This window comes from Apium graveolens, chromosome 7 (assembly GCF_009905375.1).
Source record: "Apium graveolens cultivar Ventura chromosome 7, ASM990537v1, whole genome shotgun sequence".
Taxonomy (NCBI): Eukaryota; Viridiplantae; Streptophyta; class Magnoliopsida; order Apiales; family Apiaceae; genus Apium; species Apium graveolens.
In genome coordinates, this window is record NC_133653.1 from 213,966,763 (window position 1) to 213,988,630 (window position 21,868).

Here is a 21,868-nt window from a genome sequence, read left to right on the forward strand (position 1 = left end):
AAAATTAGTGTGTATCAATGATATTTTGTATGTTAATTATTGTAATAAATGTGTTTTTCGTGAATTAAGTGCACAATTTTAATATTTTTATGTGTATTAATTTTTTGATTTAATTAATTCATGAAATGTTATATAAATTGTTAATAATGATTAAATGATAAATTTAAGATACAATTGCTTAATATGATATTTATATATTATTATATGTAAAAAATAATTTGGATCAAATATTTGGATCATACTGTTGGAATTGTTCAGAAATTTGGATCAATATTTAGTATTTAGATGTGATCCAAATTTAAATTTTTGGATTACAACTTGGGAGATGGCTTAGTATACGGGCTGAATTTGCTTTGTCTGCAAACAAGAAAGCTATAAATAATGCAATCGACTAATTATCTAAAATCAATACTAATTTTTAGTACACGGGGCCGGATCTGCTTTGTCTACGATAAATCTGCTTTGTCTACTAATAAGAAAAATATAAGTAATGCAACTATATTTAAGTTTCTTAGAGATATAGTTTTCTAAGAGATATAGTTTTAAGAAAAATTTAAAATGGAAAACTACATTGATACCTACTATAATATATTCATGAAGATTTTATTAGAGAAGCAATTAAGCAAATATATATAATTAAAATACGGAAATTGTGATGTGCCCAGCAGTCATCGTATCTGTATTTTTTAAGTAGTAAACAAAGGATGAATTTAGACTATAAAGCCTTCCATTTTGATATAATAAAAACAAGTACTCCTATTTGCATTTGGTTAGCGGTATGATTAGTAAGATGGAGTAAACTATAATATGCAAGTTAAAACAGCGTGGACTCACGATGAACCTTGTAACATCATTCTTTTATGTCTTAACTTCAAAATTTATCTGATACATTTCAAAAGTAATATCATTCTTTTACGTATTAGTTCAAAAATATATATGATACAGTACATTTCAAATAATGAAAGGGATCCTGCTAAAATTAATTATTTTTTCATATAATTAGGCAAACCAAACATAAACATCAATGTACCAAGCTTTACGTGATAGGGTATGAGAGACCCGACTAGTATTCAACCTGGATCTAAAGGATACCAGACTCGATCGATGAACCGAGACCCCCCTCTGCCAGAACAATCAAATGGAGAGACTAGACTCAGGCCCATCCCATGACCCGGATCCGGATCTAACCCGGAACTCGGACCTAATGCCTACCCGAATCCGGATCAGGACTCAAGCCACCATGAGGGGGTTCCTAGCAAGCACATGCACGTCCCACAACCCGCCAAGCAAGGGTACGCGGGCACGTGACTTTGACAGCTATCAACAACCAACACACCAGACAAGCACGGCGCGTTTCAGAGGCCGTTAGGACACTCTGAAGGTGGTCCTCCCCTGGACATGTGTAAGCAATCCCCCCAAGCCAGGCGTCCTCCGCTCCCAAAATCCAACGGCCCAAATTTAGAGGTAACTACCCCTAAACCCTACCTTGGGGCTATATATACCCCAAGGCTGAAGGGTTTAGGGGTTGGAAAATATTCACTCTTGCACACTCACACTCTCTCATACACTCAAAAACACACAGCAGCCATCCACACACAAACACACAGTAGCCTCTAAATTACATAAGTATACATACCTTCATCTTCCCCAAAGCCTGTTCTTATTCTTACACCGGAGGCGCCGTGGGAGCCAAACCCCCCTTCCGGTGTTGTTTTGCAGGCGCCCAACCAGCAGCTACACCTCACCCCCGCACAGAAGGTCCAAGAACGCCGTCGGACGGAGCCGCCCGCTCACCGGAGTTATCATTTGGCGCTAGAAGGAGGGGCGCTCCATCCTTGGGTCTCGGTGCCCCTGGATTCATCTTCATCAGCAAACTCTTGAGGGAGTCCACTTTCAAACTTGTAAGAACATAAACAACCAAACCCTTTCTTGAATATGAATGTTCATTTTAGCCACGTTTGTGTGAGCTTGTTGCTTTAGGCCACGTTTGTGTGAGCCCGCTCTTGTTTGTTAAGTTTTAGCTGTTTAGGGTTTGATAATCTTGATAATCTTGAAGTCTGGGGTTTGATAGTCTTGGTGATTTTAAAACCCTGAACTGTTTTAGCTTGCATATTTTCTTTTGTGTTCAAGAGCCTGCTGTTCTTGTTTAGTATTATTGTTAGCAAAACCCAAAAAGTTTGCTTGCTGTTATTCTGGAATTTTTTTGTAACATTCAAAAAAGCAACCTCAGATCCATATTTGTAGCCTCAAATCTTGGTCAGTTGTTTGTACAATTGTGGTAATGGCAAGAGCAGGAAAAAGTACAGCTGGTAGGCCCTCCGCCAGTACCCACATTCAGGATCAAGACCCCTCTCAAGCCCAAGAACCTGGAGGAGACAGAAAGATCTTCCAGGAGCAACCACTGACGCAGCATACCCCGGTAAGGGATGCCAGAAATGTCATAGAGCTCAATCAGTACAAGTATACCAATGTTCCAGTTGCAGAAGAGCATATGGCCAACTTAACAAGCCACGAACTTGCTGAAGCAATCTGGCTCTACAGAGATAAACAAGCCCGGGCTCAGATGGAATTTGAACAAGATGATGAGCAAGAAGATTCCGGCGACTCTCAGCAATCCAGGAAATCTGTCTTCGACCGAATTGGGGCCAAGTCAAAGAAAAATCAAAAGGAGCCTAGCAAGAAGGAGACAGAAGCAACCAGAAAGAAAAAGTTAGAAGAAATCAGAGAAAAGATAAGAAAGGAAGAGGAAGAAAAGCTGGAGCAAAAAATTCAGAAAAGAATGCAACTGGAGGAGGAGAGGCTCCTAGCTAAAGCAAGAGGCAAAAGAACTCGGAGGGACCCTACCCCCGAACTTATTTCTGATGACGAAGAGGAGGGTCAGAAAGATCTCAAGGACATGATTTACGAGCTCCAGAGAAAAATGGAGAAAGAATCCGGGGTGGAAGTTGGGGAGACCCTCACGCCCTTCAGCCACTCCCTAGAAGCCATCCCTCGACAGAAAAATCTCAAACACTACAACTTCGGCTCTTTCGATGGACTGGGGGATCCGGAAGAGCACCTCAACTACTTCGAACAGATAGCTCAGATATACTATTACAATGACTTGACGAAATCCAGATTCTTCGCCTCGACTCTCAAAGGGGGGGCTCAAAGATGGTTCAGCAGAATCCCATCAAGAAGCATCCACTCCTGGAAAGAATTCAGAGGAGCCTTCCTTAGAAGATTCAGAGCCAATAAAACACATGAAATGCACATGTGCCACCTGGAGACAATCCGCTAGTATGATAACGAAGCACTCTCAGCCTATATGCGGAGGTTCCAGGAAGCCATCAACAAAGTTTCGAATCTCGATGAAAGGGAGGCTCTAAGCATATTTCGAAGAAACCTGGATCTAGAACACAATGAGAGGTATATTGTGGAGTTGATAAACAAAGAGCCCCAAAGCTTGGCCGCTGCTTATTCTATGGCAGCTCGGTTCATAAAAGAAACAGATGTTCTTCAGGCAATGAGAATGACTCGGAATGGAGGAAACAGGAACAAATCTTCTGATGACCGACCGAAAGGGGGTTACCATCAGGAGAAAAAGTTCAAACAAAGCAACCAAACCCAGCAAACAAATGTTGTACAAAACATCCTAATATTCCAAAGATTGGGTCCTAAAACAGAATCCAAAAGTGATCCCGGCCCCCCTAGGAAGCAAAGGGAGCCTAGGCAAGAGCCAGAGTGGACACAACTAAACAGGACCCGGGAAGAGATACTGAAGGAGATCAAGGGAAAGCCATTCTATTATCCTCCAAAGCCAATGCAGACTCCCCCAGAGAGCAGGCCATACAACAGGCAGTGCGACTATCATGAAACCCATGGGCACAAGACTGAAAATTGTCTCTCTTTAAAATACTTCATTGAAGATCAAGTCAAGAAAGGCAACCTGAATCAATACATCTCAAGGGAGAAAAATCAGAGAGAAGAAAGGCAAAGGAAAGGTAAGAATGTGGTGAATGTGGTCCTAGGAGGTTCGTACTCCCCCCCTAGGAGCCCGGGCTCAGGAGATGAAGTGTTCTCCATTCAATCCTACCCGGAGATGATGATCTCATTCAGCAGCAAGGATTATGAAGGAGTTAACCCGAATCACAATGAAGCCTTGGTTGTAACACTTGACATCTTTGACAACGAAGTAAGAAGGATGTTGATCGATAATGGATCCTCAGTAAATATACTCTTCAAGCATACTGTGGACATGATAAAGCTTGGGAGCGTACGCTCCAATGAATGCCAAGATGACCCTTTGTATGGGTTCGGGAACAACTTGGTCCCGATCCAGGGAACTTTATACTTGCCAGTCGTATTCGGATCGGGCTCAAACCAAGTTACCCATGTCATAAAGTTCTACATGATCAATACTCCTTCATCCTACAACGGCATAATCGGGCGCTCGGCCTTGACCATGATCCAAGCAATCACCTCCATATCACATTTGAAAATCAAATTCCCAACTCCAACCGGGGTAGGAGAAATCAAGGGAGACTATGAGGTAGCTGAAAGATGTTATAGCCAGGCTCTGGTAATGGCTGAAACCCACCAAGACAACAAGAGAAAGGCCGTGGTACTCCGGAAATAACAAAGTATTAAGAAACATCGCCCCCACTCAAGGGACGATGCGAGGAAAGAAGTTCAGGTCATAGAGTCCCTCTCAAATCCGAAAGCAACCAAACCAAGCTCAGAAGAGCAAAAAAGCAACCAAGTCACAGAAGGGATTGAATTGAGCCTAGGCCTTGGCCAAACCAACCCTACTGTGCAAGCAACCAACCCAGAAAAAATTGGAGAAAGAAACAATAAAGAGATGGCAGCCCAGGCTCAGATTTATGTGAAAAAGAACACAGAGGCTCGGATCCAGAAGATGGTATCAAATACGGATCAATCCAAGATAGAGGCCGCTGTTGAAACAGAAACAATTCTGATCAATACAAGCGATCCTTCCAAAAGGATAAAGATAGGATTCGGGATCGAGGCTAATTTCAGAAAAGACCTGGTATCGCTAATCCAAGGGTACTCTGATATATTCGCTTGGACCCCGAAAGAAATGCCCGGGTTGGATGAATCCATAGCGATGCATAGTTTGGACGTCAACCCCAGAGAGGAAGCCAGTCAAGCAAAAGAGAAGAAATTTTACCCCAGAAAGGCAGAAAGAAATCGATGAAGAAATTGAGAAACTACTGAAAGCTGGAATAATATGCGAAGTCAATTACCCGGAATGGCTGGCAAATGTAGTGATGGTGAAAAAAGCAAACGGAAAATGGAGAATGTGTATCGATTACACAGACCTGAACAACGCATGCCCCAAAGACCCCTACCCCTTTCCAAACATTGATCAATTGAACGATGCGACTTCTGGGCACGTGATGCTAAGTTTCATGGACGCCTACTCGGAGTACAACCAGATCAAGATGAATCCCAGAGACATTCTAAAGACAGCCTTCATCACCCACAGGGCGGTCTGTGCCTATGTAATGCTGCCGTTCGGATTGACTAATGCGGGAACAACATATCAAAGGGCAATGAATAAAATCTTCAAGGACCAGATTGGAAGGAACCTGGAATCCTATGTGGACGGCATGATTGCAAAATCCACAAGCATCCCCTGGCACATAGGAGACCTGAGAGAATGCTTCGACAACTTGAGAAAATACTCACTCAGGCTCAATCCAGAAAAATGTACATTCGGAGTAGGGGCAGGAAAATTCCTTGGATTCATGATAAACAATCGAGGGATTGAGGCCAACCCAGAAAAGATAAAGGCAATCCAAGAGATGAAGGTCCCCAGAACACAAAAAGATGTGCAGAAGCTAGCAGGATCACTAGCAGCACTCAGAAGATTTATCTCCAAGCTAGCTGAGAGATGCCTACCCTTTTTTGACCTGTTAAAAGGAGCAACCAACAAGAGAGAAGTTAATTGGAGCCCGGAATGCCAAAGCGCATTTGAAGAAATAAAAAAGTACCTTTTTCAACCCCCTGTGTTAACAAAAGCTCAACCCGGGGAACCCCTATCCCTTTACCTGTCAGCAGGGGCCCTGGCAGTTGGAGCAGCCTTGATCAGGGAAGAGAATGGCAAACAGCAACCAGTTTATTATGTGAGCCAAGTGCTAAAAGATGTAGAGACCCGGTATCCGAGGCTAGAAAAGTTTGCTTTTGCCTTAGTCACAGCATCCAGGAAACTCAGCCACTACTTCCAGGGAAGGGAGATACGGGTTGTAACTAACCAACCCTTAAGGAAGATAATACACAAGCCAGATGTCTCAGGGAGATTGGTAAATTGGGCAGTTGAGCTAAGTCAATTCAATTTGAGTTTCATCCCTAGAACAATAATCAAAGCTCAGGCTCTAGCCGATTTCATCATAGAATGCAATTTCCCAGATGAAGAGCCCGTGCCCATGAGCATTGACCCTGAGAGAAACACAGACCAAGAAATAGAATCCTGGGCCCTCAAAGTTGATGGTTCTTCAACAAATGAAAGATCAGGAGCCGGGCTCATCCTAAAAAGCCCAGAAGGATTCACAATCTAAACAGCAATCTCCTTTAGCTTCTCAGCAACAAACAACCAAGCAGAGTACGAGGCCTTGATTGCAGGATTGAAGCTAGCAAGAACACTCAGGATCCAGAATCTCAAAATCTACAGCGACTCCCAGATCGTCGTAAAACAAACAAATGGCGAGTACATAGCCAAGGATCCAGTTCTAGCCAAGTACCAGGCTCTGGTTCAAAGCTACCTCGCCTTGATACCAAAAATACAAGTCATCCAAATCTGCAGAGAGGAAAATTCAGAAGCTGATACACTATCTAAGCTTGTTCAAAATTCATCAGACCTGGATTGCTCCGTCTACTTCGAAGAATTGCAGAAACCAAGCACAGAGTCTGAGGAAGTCATGGAAATAGACAACAGTCCAAATTGGATGACTCCATTCATTAATTACTTGGAGAAGGGAGAGCTCCCGGAGGATAAAGGGAAGGCACAAAGGTTAAAGGCAAAAGCTTCAAAATTCTTCATTGAAGAGGGAATACTCTATCGCCGGACCTTCTCCTCCCCAATCCTGAAGTGCATAGGCCCAAGAGAGGCACAGTACTCCCTTATGAAAGTTCATGAAGGAATTTGCGAGGACCACATGTCCGCGAAGGCTCTAGCTCACAAAATCATAAGACAAGGGTACTACTGGCCTACTATCCACCAGGATGCAATAGAATTCGTGAAAAAATGCAAGGAATGCCAGCTTTTCAGCAATGTGACACGGATGAGCCCAGTCCTACCCTCTTCAGTCTTGTCACCAATCCCATTTGCTGTATGGGGCATCGATATCATGGGACCCTTCCCCAGGGCCAGAGGAGACCTCAGGTACTTACTAGTCTCAATTGATTATATGACAAAGTGGGTAGAAGCAAAGGCAATGAGAACAATAAACCAAAAAGACTGCATCAAGTTCATGGACAATATATTGTTGAGGTTCGGGATCCCGAGAGTATTGGTCTCAGATAATGGTCCACAGTTCGTCGGTTCGGAATTCGAATCCTACTTTCAAGAAAGGGGCATCCGATACAAGAAGTCATCTGTAGCCTACCCTCAAGGAAATGGCCAAGTTGAAGTAACAAATCGAATACTTCTCAGGGGGATAGAGAAGAGACTCAGGAAAAGCAAAACCAAATGGCCAGAAGAATTGCCTAATGTACTCTGGGCATACAGAACAAGCCCCAGAACAAGCACATGAGAAACCCCCTTCAAGCTGGCTTATGGAACTGAAGCCATGCTACCAATTGAAGTAGGATCCCCCTCCCATCGAGCAATCAACTTTGATGAAATAGCAAACGAGGAGGGGCTCAGAACGAATATTGAGCTAATTGATGAAGTTCGAGACCAGGCAGTGGCAAGAATGGAAAAGTATAAGCAGAAAACAAGAGAGCACTTCAGCAAGAAGTCCCGGGTCAAAAATTTCCAAGTTGGAGACCTGGTCCTTCGAGACACGGAAGCTTCAGACCCCACCAACACTGGGAAGCTAATGCCAAAGTGGGAAGGCCCATACAAAGTCAAGGAAGTTCTAAGGCCAGGAACATACAAGCTAATGCACATGGATGAGTCTGAGATACCAAATACATGGCATGGACTCAGGCTCAGAAAGTTTTACCAGTAGAAAAAGCAACCAAAAGCAACCAGAACTTGTAGCCTATGGCTAGCAACCAATCTATGATCCTATATTTTGTATGAAAGAATTTTCCTTTCTTAGAAAGTTATTACCTTTAAATTACCAGTTATGGAAGCAAAAAACAACCCGGGTACGTTCTCATACCCGGTTAGAAGCAAAAAACAAAAGCAACCACTGTTTGCTTAGAAAAATTCTAAGTAAATGGAGCAATCACTAATCCGGGTTAGACATACCCGGATTGAAAGCAAATTTAAAAGCAAAAAACAACCCGGATTAGCATTCAAATCCAGGTTGCAAACAACCATTATGTACTTACATTTTCTAAGTGAAAGCAAAAAAGCAAACATCAACCCGGGTGGGTTTTATACCCGGATTGAAAGCAAATTTAAAAGCAAAAACAACCCGGATTAGCATTTAAATCCAGGTTGCAAACAACAATTATATACTTACATTTTCTAAGTAAAAGCAAAAAAGCAAACATCAACCCGGGTGGGTTTTATACCCGGATTGAAAGCAAATTTAAAAGCAAAAAACAACCCGGATTAGCATTCAAATCCGGGTTGCAAGCAACCACTATATACTCACATTTTCTAATTACATAAAGCAAAAAAGTAAACATCAACCCGAACACGGTTCCATACCCGGACCAACCCTGATATGAACCCAATCCGGATTAGGGGCCATAACCAGGATCCGGATTCCTAAAAAAAACAGATTGAAGAAAAGCAAATATTTCCTAGAAAACACAATCCGGATTGCCATCAACCCGGAACAAATCCAAATATTACACATAGTTCAAATCAAAGTACGACAATGAGAAATCCTAGAAAATGAAATTACATGGGCTGGGCCCGAGAAGCTTTGCAAAGCTGGTCCGGATCTAGAGGAAGCTGGGGCTCGGACCATCATAGGGTTCCGGTTCCCCTTGACCCTGCTCAACTGCAGCCTTTGCAGCAAGAAACTCCTGGATGAAGCTCTCCCAGGACGCCAAGGGGTCGGTCTTTATGTGACGCTCAGCAACGACCCAGGACCTACGAACCTCGGGAACCCCGACCTGAGCAACCTCGAAGTCATAAACATCGCTAGCCTTGAATTCAGCAATGATAGCCTCCTTGTTCAAATTTTCTTTAGCAGTAAGCTCGACCTTGAGCCTCTCCACTTCCTTGGCCAGCCCCTCAGCCCGGGTCTCAGAATCCTTCAGCTTCTCATTCAACCCGGACTCCACCACACGGAATCCCTCCCGGGCCTCCTCCAGCTCTCCCCTCAAGGAATCAGAAAGTATCTTCTCGGCTTTAGTCCGGTTGTTGGCCTCCTTGAGCTCAGTAAAAGCAACATCGGAACAAATGGATATTGCACTCCCAAGCTGAGAAACAAAAAAAACATAATTATGAGCAAAGTGAATTAAGGGGCATAACCCGGGACTAAGAGCATAAAAAGTCAGAAATCACCTGCCCCCATTGACCTGTGACCCTCTTCAAGGAAGCCGCCATATTGTAGCCCTTAACCTCCTCCCAGTCGTCTGCGGAGGGGATACTGGACATGAACCCGGCCAGGTCAATAAGGCTCCTTGTCCCTATCTGGATAGGAGCCCCATCCGGTCCCTTCCCTTCCGAATCGCATATGACCCGGTCGGCAACAACAGCTTTCCCGCCGGGAGGCTTTCCCGGGGCAGACTTCCTCTTTTTTGAAGGGGGCTCATCCTCTGAAATCTCTTGGACGTCCGGACCCTCGGCCAAGGGCAAACTAGCCGGATCAACAACATTCCGGGGTGAACACACCAGACAAGCACGGCGCGTGTCAGAGGCCGTTAGGACACTCTGAAGGTGGTCCTCCCCTGGACACGTATAAACAATCCCCCCAAGCCAGGCGTCCTCCGCTCCCAAAATCCAACGGCCCAGATTTAGAGGTAACTACCCCTAAACCCTACCTTGGGGCTATATATACCCCCAAGGCTGAAGGGTTTAGGGGTTGGAAAATATTCACTCTTGCACACTCACACTCTCTCATACACTCAAAAACACACAGCAGCCATCCACACACAAACACACAGCAGCCTCTAAATTACTTAAGTATACATACCTTCATCTTCCCCAAAGCCTGTTCTTATTCTTACACCGGAGGCGCCGTGGGAGCCAAACCCCCCTTCCGGTGTTGTTTTGCAGGCGCCCAACCAGCAGCTACACCTCACCCCCGCACAGAAGGTCCAGGAACGCCGTCGGACGGAGCCGCCCGCTCACCGGAGTTATCATTACGCACCAGGAGATCATTTGGTATTGACATTTATATTATTTGTAAAATTCAAGAAAAAACAAATGCTACCTCATACGAATTCATTAAAGTTGTTATTTAAATACGTTTGGCATTGTTGCGGAGAACAATAATTTGATAGAGTCGAAAATTTAATGTGAACTCCATTTACCTAGTTAGTTAACCAATTCACATGTATGTGTTGTATAACAATAATAATCAGCGCGTGCTCGTCTGTACTATAAAAAGCTAACCAACATTCCAGCAAGTTACAAAAACAGTTCTGCAAATGAAGATGGAAGCACTAAAGGCAAAGTCAGGCTTCAGATTCTGGACAAGTCGAAAAAATTGATTTTTTTTGAGAGTACAAACTGATGCGAGTGTGAACAATGATGTATTTTTCGTGAGAAATGTTATGTTCATAAAAAGCAATATAGAAATTTGTACAAAATAACCTGGATGGCGTGTAATGAGTACTCCCTCTATTTTGATTTAATAGTCGTTTTGGAAAAGTGAAGATGTTTTTAAATATTAGTCATTCCCTATAATCGATGCAACACAATTATACTTACTCCTTGATTACCCTTATTTGTTATACTTATATTTTTGGAGCATTAACTATTATACAGTCTGTTGAGGGCATTTTAGGAATTTTCATACCTTAGTAATTATAATTTATCTTTCCGAGGAACTTTGTTAATATATGTGCAGCAACCTTAAACGACTAATAAATTAAAACAGAGTGAGTATTTAAGAGCAAGTGCAGCGGGAGCCCGAGTGTGTGATGTGGCAGAGAGAGTGAGTTAGGCCAGGCACAAGCATTGGAGTGGAAACAAGAAAGTTGGTCAGGCCCGGCTACTTGGCTTGGCCAACTCTTGCAAGTTGATTACTTTTTTATTTTTTTATTATATTTTATCTTTCTTCTATCACAAACTTAACAATGTTTCCTGTGAATATGTAAGTGTACAGAACGTTAATATTAACGTTATAATTCTGAAAAAGTAGTGAGTCGTTGTAAATTTCGTTTATATTAAAAATTTTAAGTTCTTAATTATTTAAATAATTTTAATAAAAATAAAGAGACGAATATTTATCATATCACTAATTAAATATAATATTTAATTTGCTTAGTAAACAAAAGGAAATGTAGCGTACAATAAAATGTAATTATAATGTTTGAATATGGCTCTTTTTTTAGTTTTTTTTTTAAAAAAGAAAGTGTAAATATGGCCTACAGAAAATTAAGAGTTGGGCTTTGCATTGGAGTAACTTGGCCAGCTTCTTTGTTGAACCCGCTGCTGCTTACGTGGCACACAAATGTCAGAATTTGGCAGTGGACTTGGGTTTGTGCACTGCACATGCTCTCAGAGCCACTTCCATGTTATCATTTTACTTTAACCTGTAATTACTTTTTCTTAATGAATCTCAATATATCAAAAAATAATAATTTATGTTAGAATATAGTACAAATAAAAGTAAATAAAAGTACATTGAAAACAAAATGAAAGATAAAGTTTAACAAGTTAAAGTAAGACAAGCATTATGCCTGTATTACACATACTCTGTGATTATATTTGCTTATATTTGTTAAAATTAATTTTTAATGATTAATTTTACATAATATAACCAATTTATTAATTAAAATATTTAGATAAATTTTAATAAATATTCATATTCTAATATTATACACTTATACATGATATCATATTTGAATAATATTTAAGTAATCGTGTAATACATATACACGCATATCTTATTTTTGTATATATACATGTTTAGGATATTTGTCTTTTAGAGTTTTCAATAAGAACGTTTGTCTCGAATAAATAAATAAAAAAAATTATTTATAAGAAATTTTTAAAGGTTACATCTATTGATAAGAGCTCTTGGAAGTAAGCAGCATGTTATACCCGACGTTTGGGCATACCATTAATCCATTGAGCAATACTTAAATTCATTTAAAGGATAATAAAATATTATGATATCAAATAAAAATGTGTTGAATAACGGTATGTTGGATAAAGATGACAAAATAATCAGAACGGATGCCCTCCCAAAATTTTGGGAGCCATCATCAGGTTATACCAGGCGTCCCGACGTGCCTTTGATCCGTTGCATAAAAGATAAATTTATTTACAGGATATTAGTAATTTGATAATATCAATTAACGGTGTTTTAAATAACATTGTGTCAGATAGAGATGACAACACAATTTGACCTGATAGATATGCGATCTGAAATCCAAAATTTTGGATTTATTGAACTCGGTTTTTTTGATTTGGATTTAGATATGAATCTTATTTTTAAATCCGAATTGTTTGGATTTTGATTTTAGGTACACCGATCCTAACACTAAAATTTTATACAGAGAATTCACACTAAGTAATGCATAATATATGTTATTCTTTTTTAAACCATCAAATGTTAATTTTTCTTTATATTAAAATTAGAATGCTTAAATATTAAGTATACTTGTATGTATACATATACATTAACATATAATCTTATTAAATAAAAGTTCAACTTGACTTAAAATACTTCTTCAATATTTTTTATAATAATGACTTGATCGCTTGGGTTAATAGTTCATTCTTTAGCTTGCGATCATAACTCATCAAGGTGATATTCTTGTTGTTGTATCCAAAAAATTTCCACTTTATTGAATCTAAATTTCTTGACTTAGGATATATCTTTTAACTTTATGTATTTAAGATATATAATAACTTTTTAATTAAATTTTAAAAATATAAATTTATATGTTAATCTCTAGTAAAAAATTAACTCATTGTGGTAATTTTTTTTCCATCCAAATGATTATAGTGCGTAGAGGTTTTACAGTAATTAATTTAAGTTAAATTTAACTAAAGTACATAGTTGGTTATTAAGAAATGTAGACCTATATTGCTTTATAACTTCAAAAAATGAGAAAATTAAAAGTTACTGAAAAATGATTAAAAAATACCATTAATGGTTGGTATGTGGATAAATAAGAAATTGATGATAATGAGAATAAATGGATGTAAATAATTAAGAAGTGATAAAGTGGATATATGAAATGAAGAAGAGAGAGAATGGGTGGAGGATAATTAAAAATGAAGAAGAGAGAGAATGACTTTAGGGTAATATAATAATTGGAGAAGAGAGAAATAAGTGGAGTGATGGAATGGAAAAATAAATATGGAAATGACATTAATGACCTTTACTATAATGAAAATTAACCATGGTAAGTGTTGTGCCTAAAATCAGCCATGGGCCGGATTTATGGCCCATAGAGAGAATTGAGTTTTGTGGACGGCAAAGCAGGGGGTATTGGGCCCGAATGGATTATTACCGTGGAGGTATAGGAAATATGAGGATTACCTGTCTGAAGGGGTATTAGTAGGAGGGAGCTAGGAACGTACTTGGTGCTAACCTAATACTCCAGGGTCTCTGAAGTATGCTAATATAATAGGGTATTCGGAGAAGGGCACTTAGCTGGGCTATGCAGACAATGGTAAGAGGCCTGCAGACGCAGTGTTTGAGTTAAACACGAACTTTACAATGAGATAGCCGGATGAATACAACTCCTGACGTGCTACAATTATATGTAAACGGATTTGTACGATATATGTATAGAACATGCATATATTTAATGGATAAATACAATGATAAAGGATAAATAAGGGTTAGAGGTGTATTAGGAGTAGGACTCTTTTATTTTAACCTAAACCTAGCTGGATAAGGATCAAGAACAGCCCTGTGCTTGGGCAAAAGCGTGGTTGGCTCATCTGATGAGGAGTCCTACAGCAAATAAAACTACATGCGGACTTGATTCCTATAAATATTGGATATGTAGGCCATTTGCGGTGGTACACACACGTTTTCTCTACTAATAATCGAGTAGAAGCATTCTGTGAGATCTCCCGAGTACATTTACGATTGAGTGGGAATTATTCAGTCACCACATCTCGGAAATCTTGCAAATTCAGTCCAAACACCGCCTTGCTCGCCAACGGATTCCGGCGAGTTGGGCGTATACAGCTATCACGAATAGGCCCTCGATCAGGCCTAAATCTAGGCATGCTTCCCGTAATTTCAGCAATTTCCTCCAAAAAGTGTTGTACCATTTTCCTCTCACAACAATTAGGATTAACTAAGGGTATGGTTGGTAATTTGGAGGGGTGGATTACCTGAGGAATTAGATATATATTTTTTATAATAATGACTTGATCGCTTGGGTTAATAGTTCATTCTTTAGCTTGTGATAATAACTCATCAAGGCGATATTCTTGTTGTTGTATCCAAAAAATTTCCATTTTATTGAATTGAGTATCTCTTATATTTATTGACTTAGGATATATCTTTTAAGTTTATGTATTTAAGATACTTAATAATTTTTTTAATTAAATTTTAAAAATATAAATTTATATATTAATCTCTAGTAAAAAATTAACTCACTGTGGTAATTTTTTTCCATCCAAATGATTATAGTGTGTAGAGGTTTTACATTAATTAATTTAAGTTATATTTAACTAAAGTACATAGTTCGTTATTAAAAAATGTAGACCTATATTGCTTTATAACTTCAAAAAATGAGAAAATTTAAAGTTACTGAAAAATGATTAAAAATTACCATTAATGGTTGGTATGTGGAAAAATAAGAAATGGATGAGAATGAGAATAAATGGATGTAAATAATTAAGAAATAAGAAGTGATAAAGTGGATATACGAAATGAAGAAGAGAGAAAATGAGTGGAGGATAATTAAAAATGAAGAAGAGAGAGAATGAGTTTAGGGTAATATAATAATTGGAGAAGAGAGAATAAGTGGAGTGATGGAGTGAAAAAATAAATGTGGAAATGACATTAATGACTTTTACTATAATGAAAATTAACCATGGTAATGATTAACTAAGGGTATGGTTAGTAATTTGGAGGGGGTGAGTTACTTGAAGAATTAAATATATATTTTTTATAATAATGACTTGATCGCTTGGGTTAATAATTTATTCTTTAGCTTGCGATAATAACTCATCAAGGTATTCTTGTTGTTGTATCCAAAAAATTTCCATTTTATTGAATTGAGTATCTCTTAAATTTCTTAATTAGGATATATCTTTTAAGTTTATGCATTTAAGATACATAATAATTTTTTTAATTAAATTTTAAAAATATAAATTTATATGTTAATCTCTAGTAAAAAAATAATTCATTGTGGTAATTTTTTTCCATCCAAATGATTATAGTATGTAGAGGTTTTACAGTAATTAATTTAAGTTAGATTTAACTAAATTACATAGTTGGTTATTAAGAAATGTAGACCTATATTGTTTTATAACTTCAAAAAATGAGAAAATTAAAAGGTACTGAAAAATGATTAAAAAATACCATTAATGGTTGGTATGTGGATAAATAAGAAATGGATGATAATGAGAATAAATGGATGTAAATAATTAAGAAGTGATAAAGTGGATATAGGAAATGAAGAAGAGAGAGAATGAGTGGGGGATAATTAAAAATGAAGAAGAGAGAGAATGAGTTTAGGGTAATATAATAATTGGAGTAGAGAGAATAAGTGGAGTGATGAAGTGGAAAAATAAATGTGAAAATGACATTAATGACCTTTACTATAATGAAAATTAACCATGGTAAGGATTAACTAAGGGTATGGTTGGTAATTTGGAGGGGTGGGTTACTTGAGGAATTAGATATATATTGATGAGAACAGGAAAGTGGCCGAACAAGTTCTTAAATACTCACTACACGTCATCCTGCCAAGTTATTCTGTACAAATTTCTGTAATATTTTTTGTGGAAGAGAACTGTTTCGCATCAAAAAAATGGCAAATGTGAGGTAGTAAGAATGAAGATTTTAGTTAAGATTGAAAATTTAGAAAATGTTCTGGAAGCCATGAGACCTAATGCAGGCAAGTCTTTTGACATTGCATCTATTCTATCGTCATTGTTGTACTTGGAATAACACGTTAATGCTATGAAGAGAAGGGGTATATTGAGACCTACACCAGTGAAATTGAGCTGCCATCATTCTTCCCGGAGACCCGCTCTTCATAGCATTCCAGAGCTGATTATCACGATGTAGTAAATGCTTGCTCTGTGTTTTCTTTTATAAAAAACTCATTCATTCATTCTTCTATATGCAAATAAAATTTTCACTTAAGAACTAGTCAGAAATTTAATAAATATGCCATAATGGAGATATACATGATAAAAATGAAAAAGTGTCATAACACACATATAACAATAGATTTTTATCAGCAAATTGCATTACAGCCATTATGTGAACACCTAACTGAGATGCTAAAGGTCGGACTTACTAAACGCGGCTGCAGTTATAAGTAAACCTTCATTATGTATCAAGTAATTAAACAAGAAAATGCCAGGAAGAATGTAAAGTTATAGAATGGCCCTTTAACAACCCAGCTAATAAAATTTTTTAAGATAATACTTATTTAAATCCAAACTCCATTAAAATCCGATAAAACTTTACCACTTCTCAAAAATCCGATAAACTTACAATTCTTGAAATAAAATACAACTAAATTACAACCACACCAACAAACTCTAAAGAAAATCTAAGAAAATACAAAACTTCTCAAAGTCTTGGAACTCGCACTCTTCCTCTTAAACAACCCACCTAAAAGAGAGAATACATGCCGGAGGAAAACAAAGAGAACAAAGGACCGGCAGTGAGCGAAAGGCTCATATACGGATATAAAACAAAGCATAACTGAACAAATATTAAAAGATGACGAGGCTAAAGTACAACCAATGTCTGAATGAAGATCAATAGAAATAATGAATGAGACAATTAGAAAATGGATACTCAACTCACAAATCAAAGCAATTGTCTTTAAACAAATTAATCTTACCACTTACGCATAATATAATCACAATTATAATACAATCAAAAGAATATTGATAAAATGGAATCATACCCTTACACGTACTCTTACACATATTCTCACACTTACAAAATAATACACAAAATAGCTTACATACGAACATGGGAGACAATTTTACACTTACAGGATGTCCTACATTTTCGGTAAACCAGAAATATGTAGTCATCAAAACTTACCGGGGCTTGCACAACACAAAGCAAATGCTACCCAATATCTTACAGGGGCTTGCACGACAATATGCACGTGCTACCCAAAAGACCAAATCATACACATACTAGCTATGGCTATACGTGTCCCACAACTTCGGCGACACGCCCATACAATTTAAGTACACCGCATATGAGGTGTAAAACACGAGATTATCCACTCGCGACGGATGTCTTACGAACTCCAAAGTTATACAAATAACAAGTTATACATATACCATATATAACACAAAACAAATACTCAAATACCACACATTCAAATATCTTACATCTTCAAAATCATATATAAATATATCAAAATAACATCAAAACACTCTAATCAAATATCACGAATATAAATATCATACAAAATCACTAATTACTGATAAGGACAAATCTGATCAGTTTCAAAGAATACCAAATAAATGCATAAAGAAGAATTCAAATGGAAAAGTGTGAAACAGGAAAGTCGTAGGAAATTCAGAGACTTTTCCAGAATGGTAAGGTAAGTCAAAAACGAACAAGTAACGAATTCAGAAAATAAACAAATGCGTACTGCAGAACAGAATCAGCCCCTAATCAGTTCAGTATTTTACAATTTAAGGCATCTGAATTGTGGAATATGGTAGCGGAATTTAAAAGAAAAATGTAGATGTCGAAAATAGCTTTTCAGAATGGTATCGCCCATAATTTTTGAAAAAATAATCAATTTACAATGAATTTAGGAAGTTAAGACGTACAAGTAGAATTTAACCTACCATATTATATAAAAGGCAGATTTCAAGATACTTACAAGCATAATTTCAGAAAACTCAAAGAACGAAAAATAAAGATAATCAAATTATCTTTCCAACTAGTTTAGAATCACCACAATCCAATAAATAAAGAATTAATTACGAATTTTACAAGAATTCGGATAACTAGAACTGACGCACAAGAATTCGATTAAGTACAACAAGATTGATAGTATAACGAAAAATATCCGTACAAACGAATTCGAATACGAAAATAAACAATACAAGAAAGATATCCGTACCTCGAGATCTTAGTAACCGAGAATGAAAATCAATAAATTTAGAACCCCAATCACAAGAACCCTAATTTCTTATAACTCCAAATCCAAAATCTCTGATTTGACTTTGTTGTTCATCTATTTCATTTTGTCTTGCCTTCTCTTTTCCTTTTTTTCTATCTATTTTACTCTCTCCTCTTCTCTCCATCTCTTTCTCTCTTCTTCTCTTTTCATAAAACGTAAGTAATCTCTTTTTTTCTCCATGTTAGTTTTTTTTTCAAACCCTATCTCTTTCTTACTTCTTTCTCCTTTTTTTTTATTAAAACCCTCACTCTTTTTTTTTATAAAAGTCTTGCTATTTTTTTAACTAACACTCTTAAAATAATATTCTAATTTTAAATATAAAAATAAACTTACACAAACTAATTTAATTATAACATATTGACATAAATAAATAATTAAATCAAATAATCCAACTAATAATAATTATAAAAAAAATGGGGATGCAGGCCCCCTATTACAGAGGATCGCCTTTTCGAAGTTCTGTAAAACACCACATATGCAAGTCCATTCGGAAAAAGTGGCAACATTATTTGTTATTCAATAATCACCACATACCCCCTAAACTTTGTAATAAGTAGCCAGTGTCTGAGAATTGAGACAATGAGCAAAGCTAAAAATAACTGAAATTGAGCCACAATTGTAGAGAAGCTGAAGCTTCATAAAATCTGAAACTTGGAGAAAAAAACAACTAGAACAGTAAAATATAAGGCACTCTCCTACATGCTTTGTATATATGATGACACTGTACACAAATTATTAGTCTACAAATTTACTGCATCCTTGAGGTATCAGTGGTTATTATCCACCAATGATGCTAGTATCGATATTGTTCGAATAGTGAAATTATTTATTATTGATATTGATAACTCCTGGAAGAACTTTAAGAATATAATTCAAATTCAATTTGTGATGAACATACGTAGAAAGTTCATAACTTATAGTCTTCGAAAACAATATTTTCAACTGGGAGAGATGGTCAAGTGGACTGAAGCAATGGTTCAGTAATCCCCTCTACTGGTCATTCGATATGGTCAAATTGCCCCCTGATGATAGTAGCAGAGATATCATCCACTTACAAGCAGGGGAGGAACTAGGGGGACCGAAGGGAGCCCCGGTCCCCGCCAACTGCGGAATAACCCCAAAATTTTAATATAAAATTTTAAAATTTACTATAAAAAATTATAAAAAAAAATTTGAAATTGAGAATTGATTATACAAAATTTTATTGATTTTGTTAATTATTTCATTCAAAATAATATTGATTAGATGGAAATAATGGAATTTGTTCATTAATCTTAATAATTAATAAATAAACATATAAGATAAAGATAGTACAATTTGAAACAAAAAAAATGCTTAAAACTAAAGTTTAAAAACAGAACATACTTGTTTAGTTGTTGTGCTCCGGTCCAAAACCCCCAATACACCCTATACATACAAGTTACAAAATTACAATCCCTAATATCATCTCTCTTTATCTACTCTATCTTTGCATCTAATCCGTAAATATGAGTAAGAGAAAAGAGATTACATCCTATTTTCAACCCAAGAAGAAGCAAACAACTACTTGTGAAGATGAAGAACCTTCTGCCGCCTCAATTGAAGTCACTGGAGATGGAGTTGAGCCTCTGATTTTTGGTGGGATAAACGGAAACTCTCAAAATCCAGAGATTGTTAATGAAAGTATTGATTCTGAGATTCCAGATATGAATGCTCCCTACTTTGATGTGCTTAAATCTCTTCGTCGACAAGGAAAATAAAAGCAAATGGTGACAATGGAACATCATTACCGAGTAGAAATCTTTACAGCTGCCATAGATCAACAATTACAGGAGCTAAACAATAGATTCAGTGAACAAATGACGGAGCTTCTCATTTTAAGTGCATCACTAAATCCTAGGGATGGTTACATGTCTTTCAACATAGAGAACATTTGCAAGTTAGCTGAAAAGTTTTATCCAGAAGATTTTTTGGGAGATGAAAAAATCCATCTACAGTGTGAACTACAATATTATGGGTTAGATGTTCCGGTTCATCCAGATTTGAAGAATCTGTCTACTCTTGGTGATTTATGTCATGGATTGGTAACTACATGGAAAGCTGACATGTATCCATTAGTTGATAGACTATTAAGGCTTATCTTGACTCTTCCAGCATTTACTGCAACATCTGAACGAGCTTTTTCTGCTATGAAAATTGTGAAAACAATTCTTCGCAATCGAATGAAAGATGAATTTCTTAGGGATTATTTGATAGTGTATATTGAAAAGGAGATTGCGGAGACCATTTCTGTCGAGGAGATCATTTATTCTTTTTATTTGATCAAAGAAAGGCGTACACATCTCAAATAAATCGGTATATTATCTACTTTTATTTATTTTGGTCCCCCATGTTAGATTCCTGGTTCCGCCCCTGCTTACAAGGGCATCAATAGATATCTACTAATGAGCTATCTACTAATGAGCTGCTGCTGCAGTTGTGAGGTTCAGTTCATCTTAAGAGTTGAATTTTGAAAAACTAAAATGTTGGAAGGTCAGTCAACAACTTAACCGTTTAGTTATGTTCAACAACTCTTTAGACCTATTAAGTAGGTTCACTTCCGTTCCCTGGTTTTAACTTTTGTTGGGTTCACTTCCGTTCACTGGCTTTAACTTTTGTTGAGTTGTCTGTCATATGCCACTCTGTTGTTTTCTTGATTTCTTACTTTGCTTCACAATATTCATATAAGCCTTTGCAGCAAGATCCTTTACTAAACCACAAGATGCACTTTTCCTGAACATACAGTGGTTTAATTGTACTTCGGTCTTCTTTTGGGTATTTAAGTTTACAGTGACCAAATCGTCAACTTTAAAGTTAGTGATCAGTCTCACATGAATAGAGGATGATGATCAAAGTTTTAAAAGAAAACTTGTTAAACTTTTGAGTAACTAAATTGTTATAGACATTTATTTCTAGGTGAACGTGCATCATCGCCGAAAAATTCAATGTTATAGTTAGAATAGGTCTGACTGTTTCTATATTTTGTTAATTTTGTTAGTTTTGTTTCAAAAAAAGAAGTCAAAATCTACTAGTTTTCAATTTGAAATGTAATACTTTGACAATTCAAGGGAAATATTACCGATTTGAAGCTTAAATGATGTAATACTCGACAATTTAAATCGGCATAAAATTTCAACATTTAACGAAGTCACTAAATTTAAAAGCAAGAAAAAATAAAAAAGGAAAACTACATTGATACCTTCTATAATGTCATTAAAATTTTATTAGAATAACA

The 21,868-nt window shown here is 37.2% G+C and overlaps 1 protein-coding gene across 1 annotated transcript; it reads left to right on the forward strand.

Annotated features, from left to right (window-relative positions):
* The first annotated feature begins 20,369 nt into the window (after positions 1–20,369).
* LOC141674456 (uncharacterized) lies at positions 20,370–20,945 on the forward strand. The gene has a single exon (XM_074481164.1). It carries the CDS (start codon positions 20,370–20,372, stop codon positions 20,943–20,945), a length of 576 nt encoding a protein of 191 aa, XP_074337265.1.
* Positions 20,946–21,868: the final 923 nt, after the last annotated feature.

What these genes read in the sequence shown, in the direction of transcription:
- LOC141674456 (XM_074481164.1), top strand. Translation starts at nt 20,370, where the DNA reads ATGGAACATCATTACCGAGTAGAAATCTTTACAGCTGCCATAGATCAA.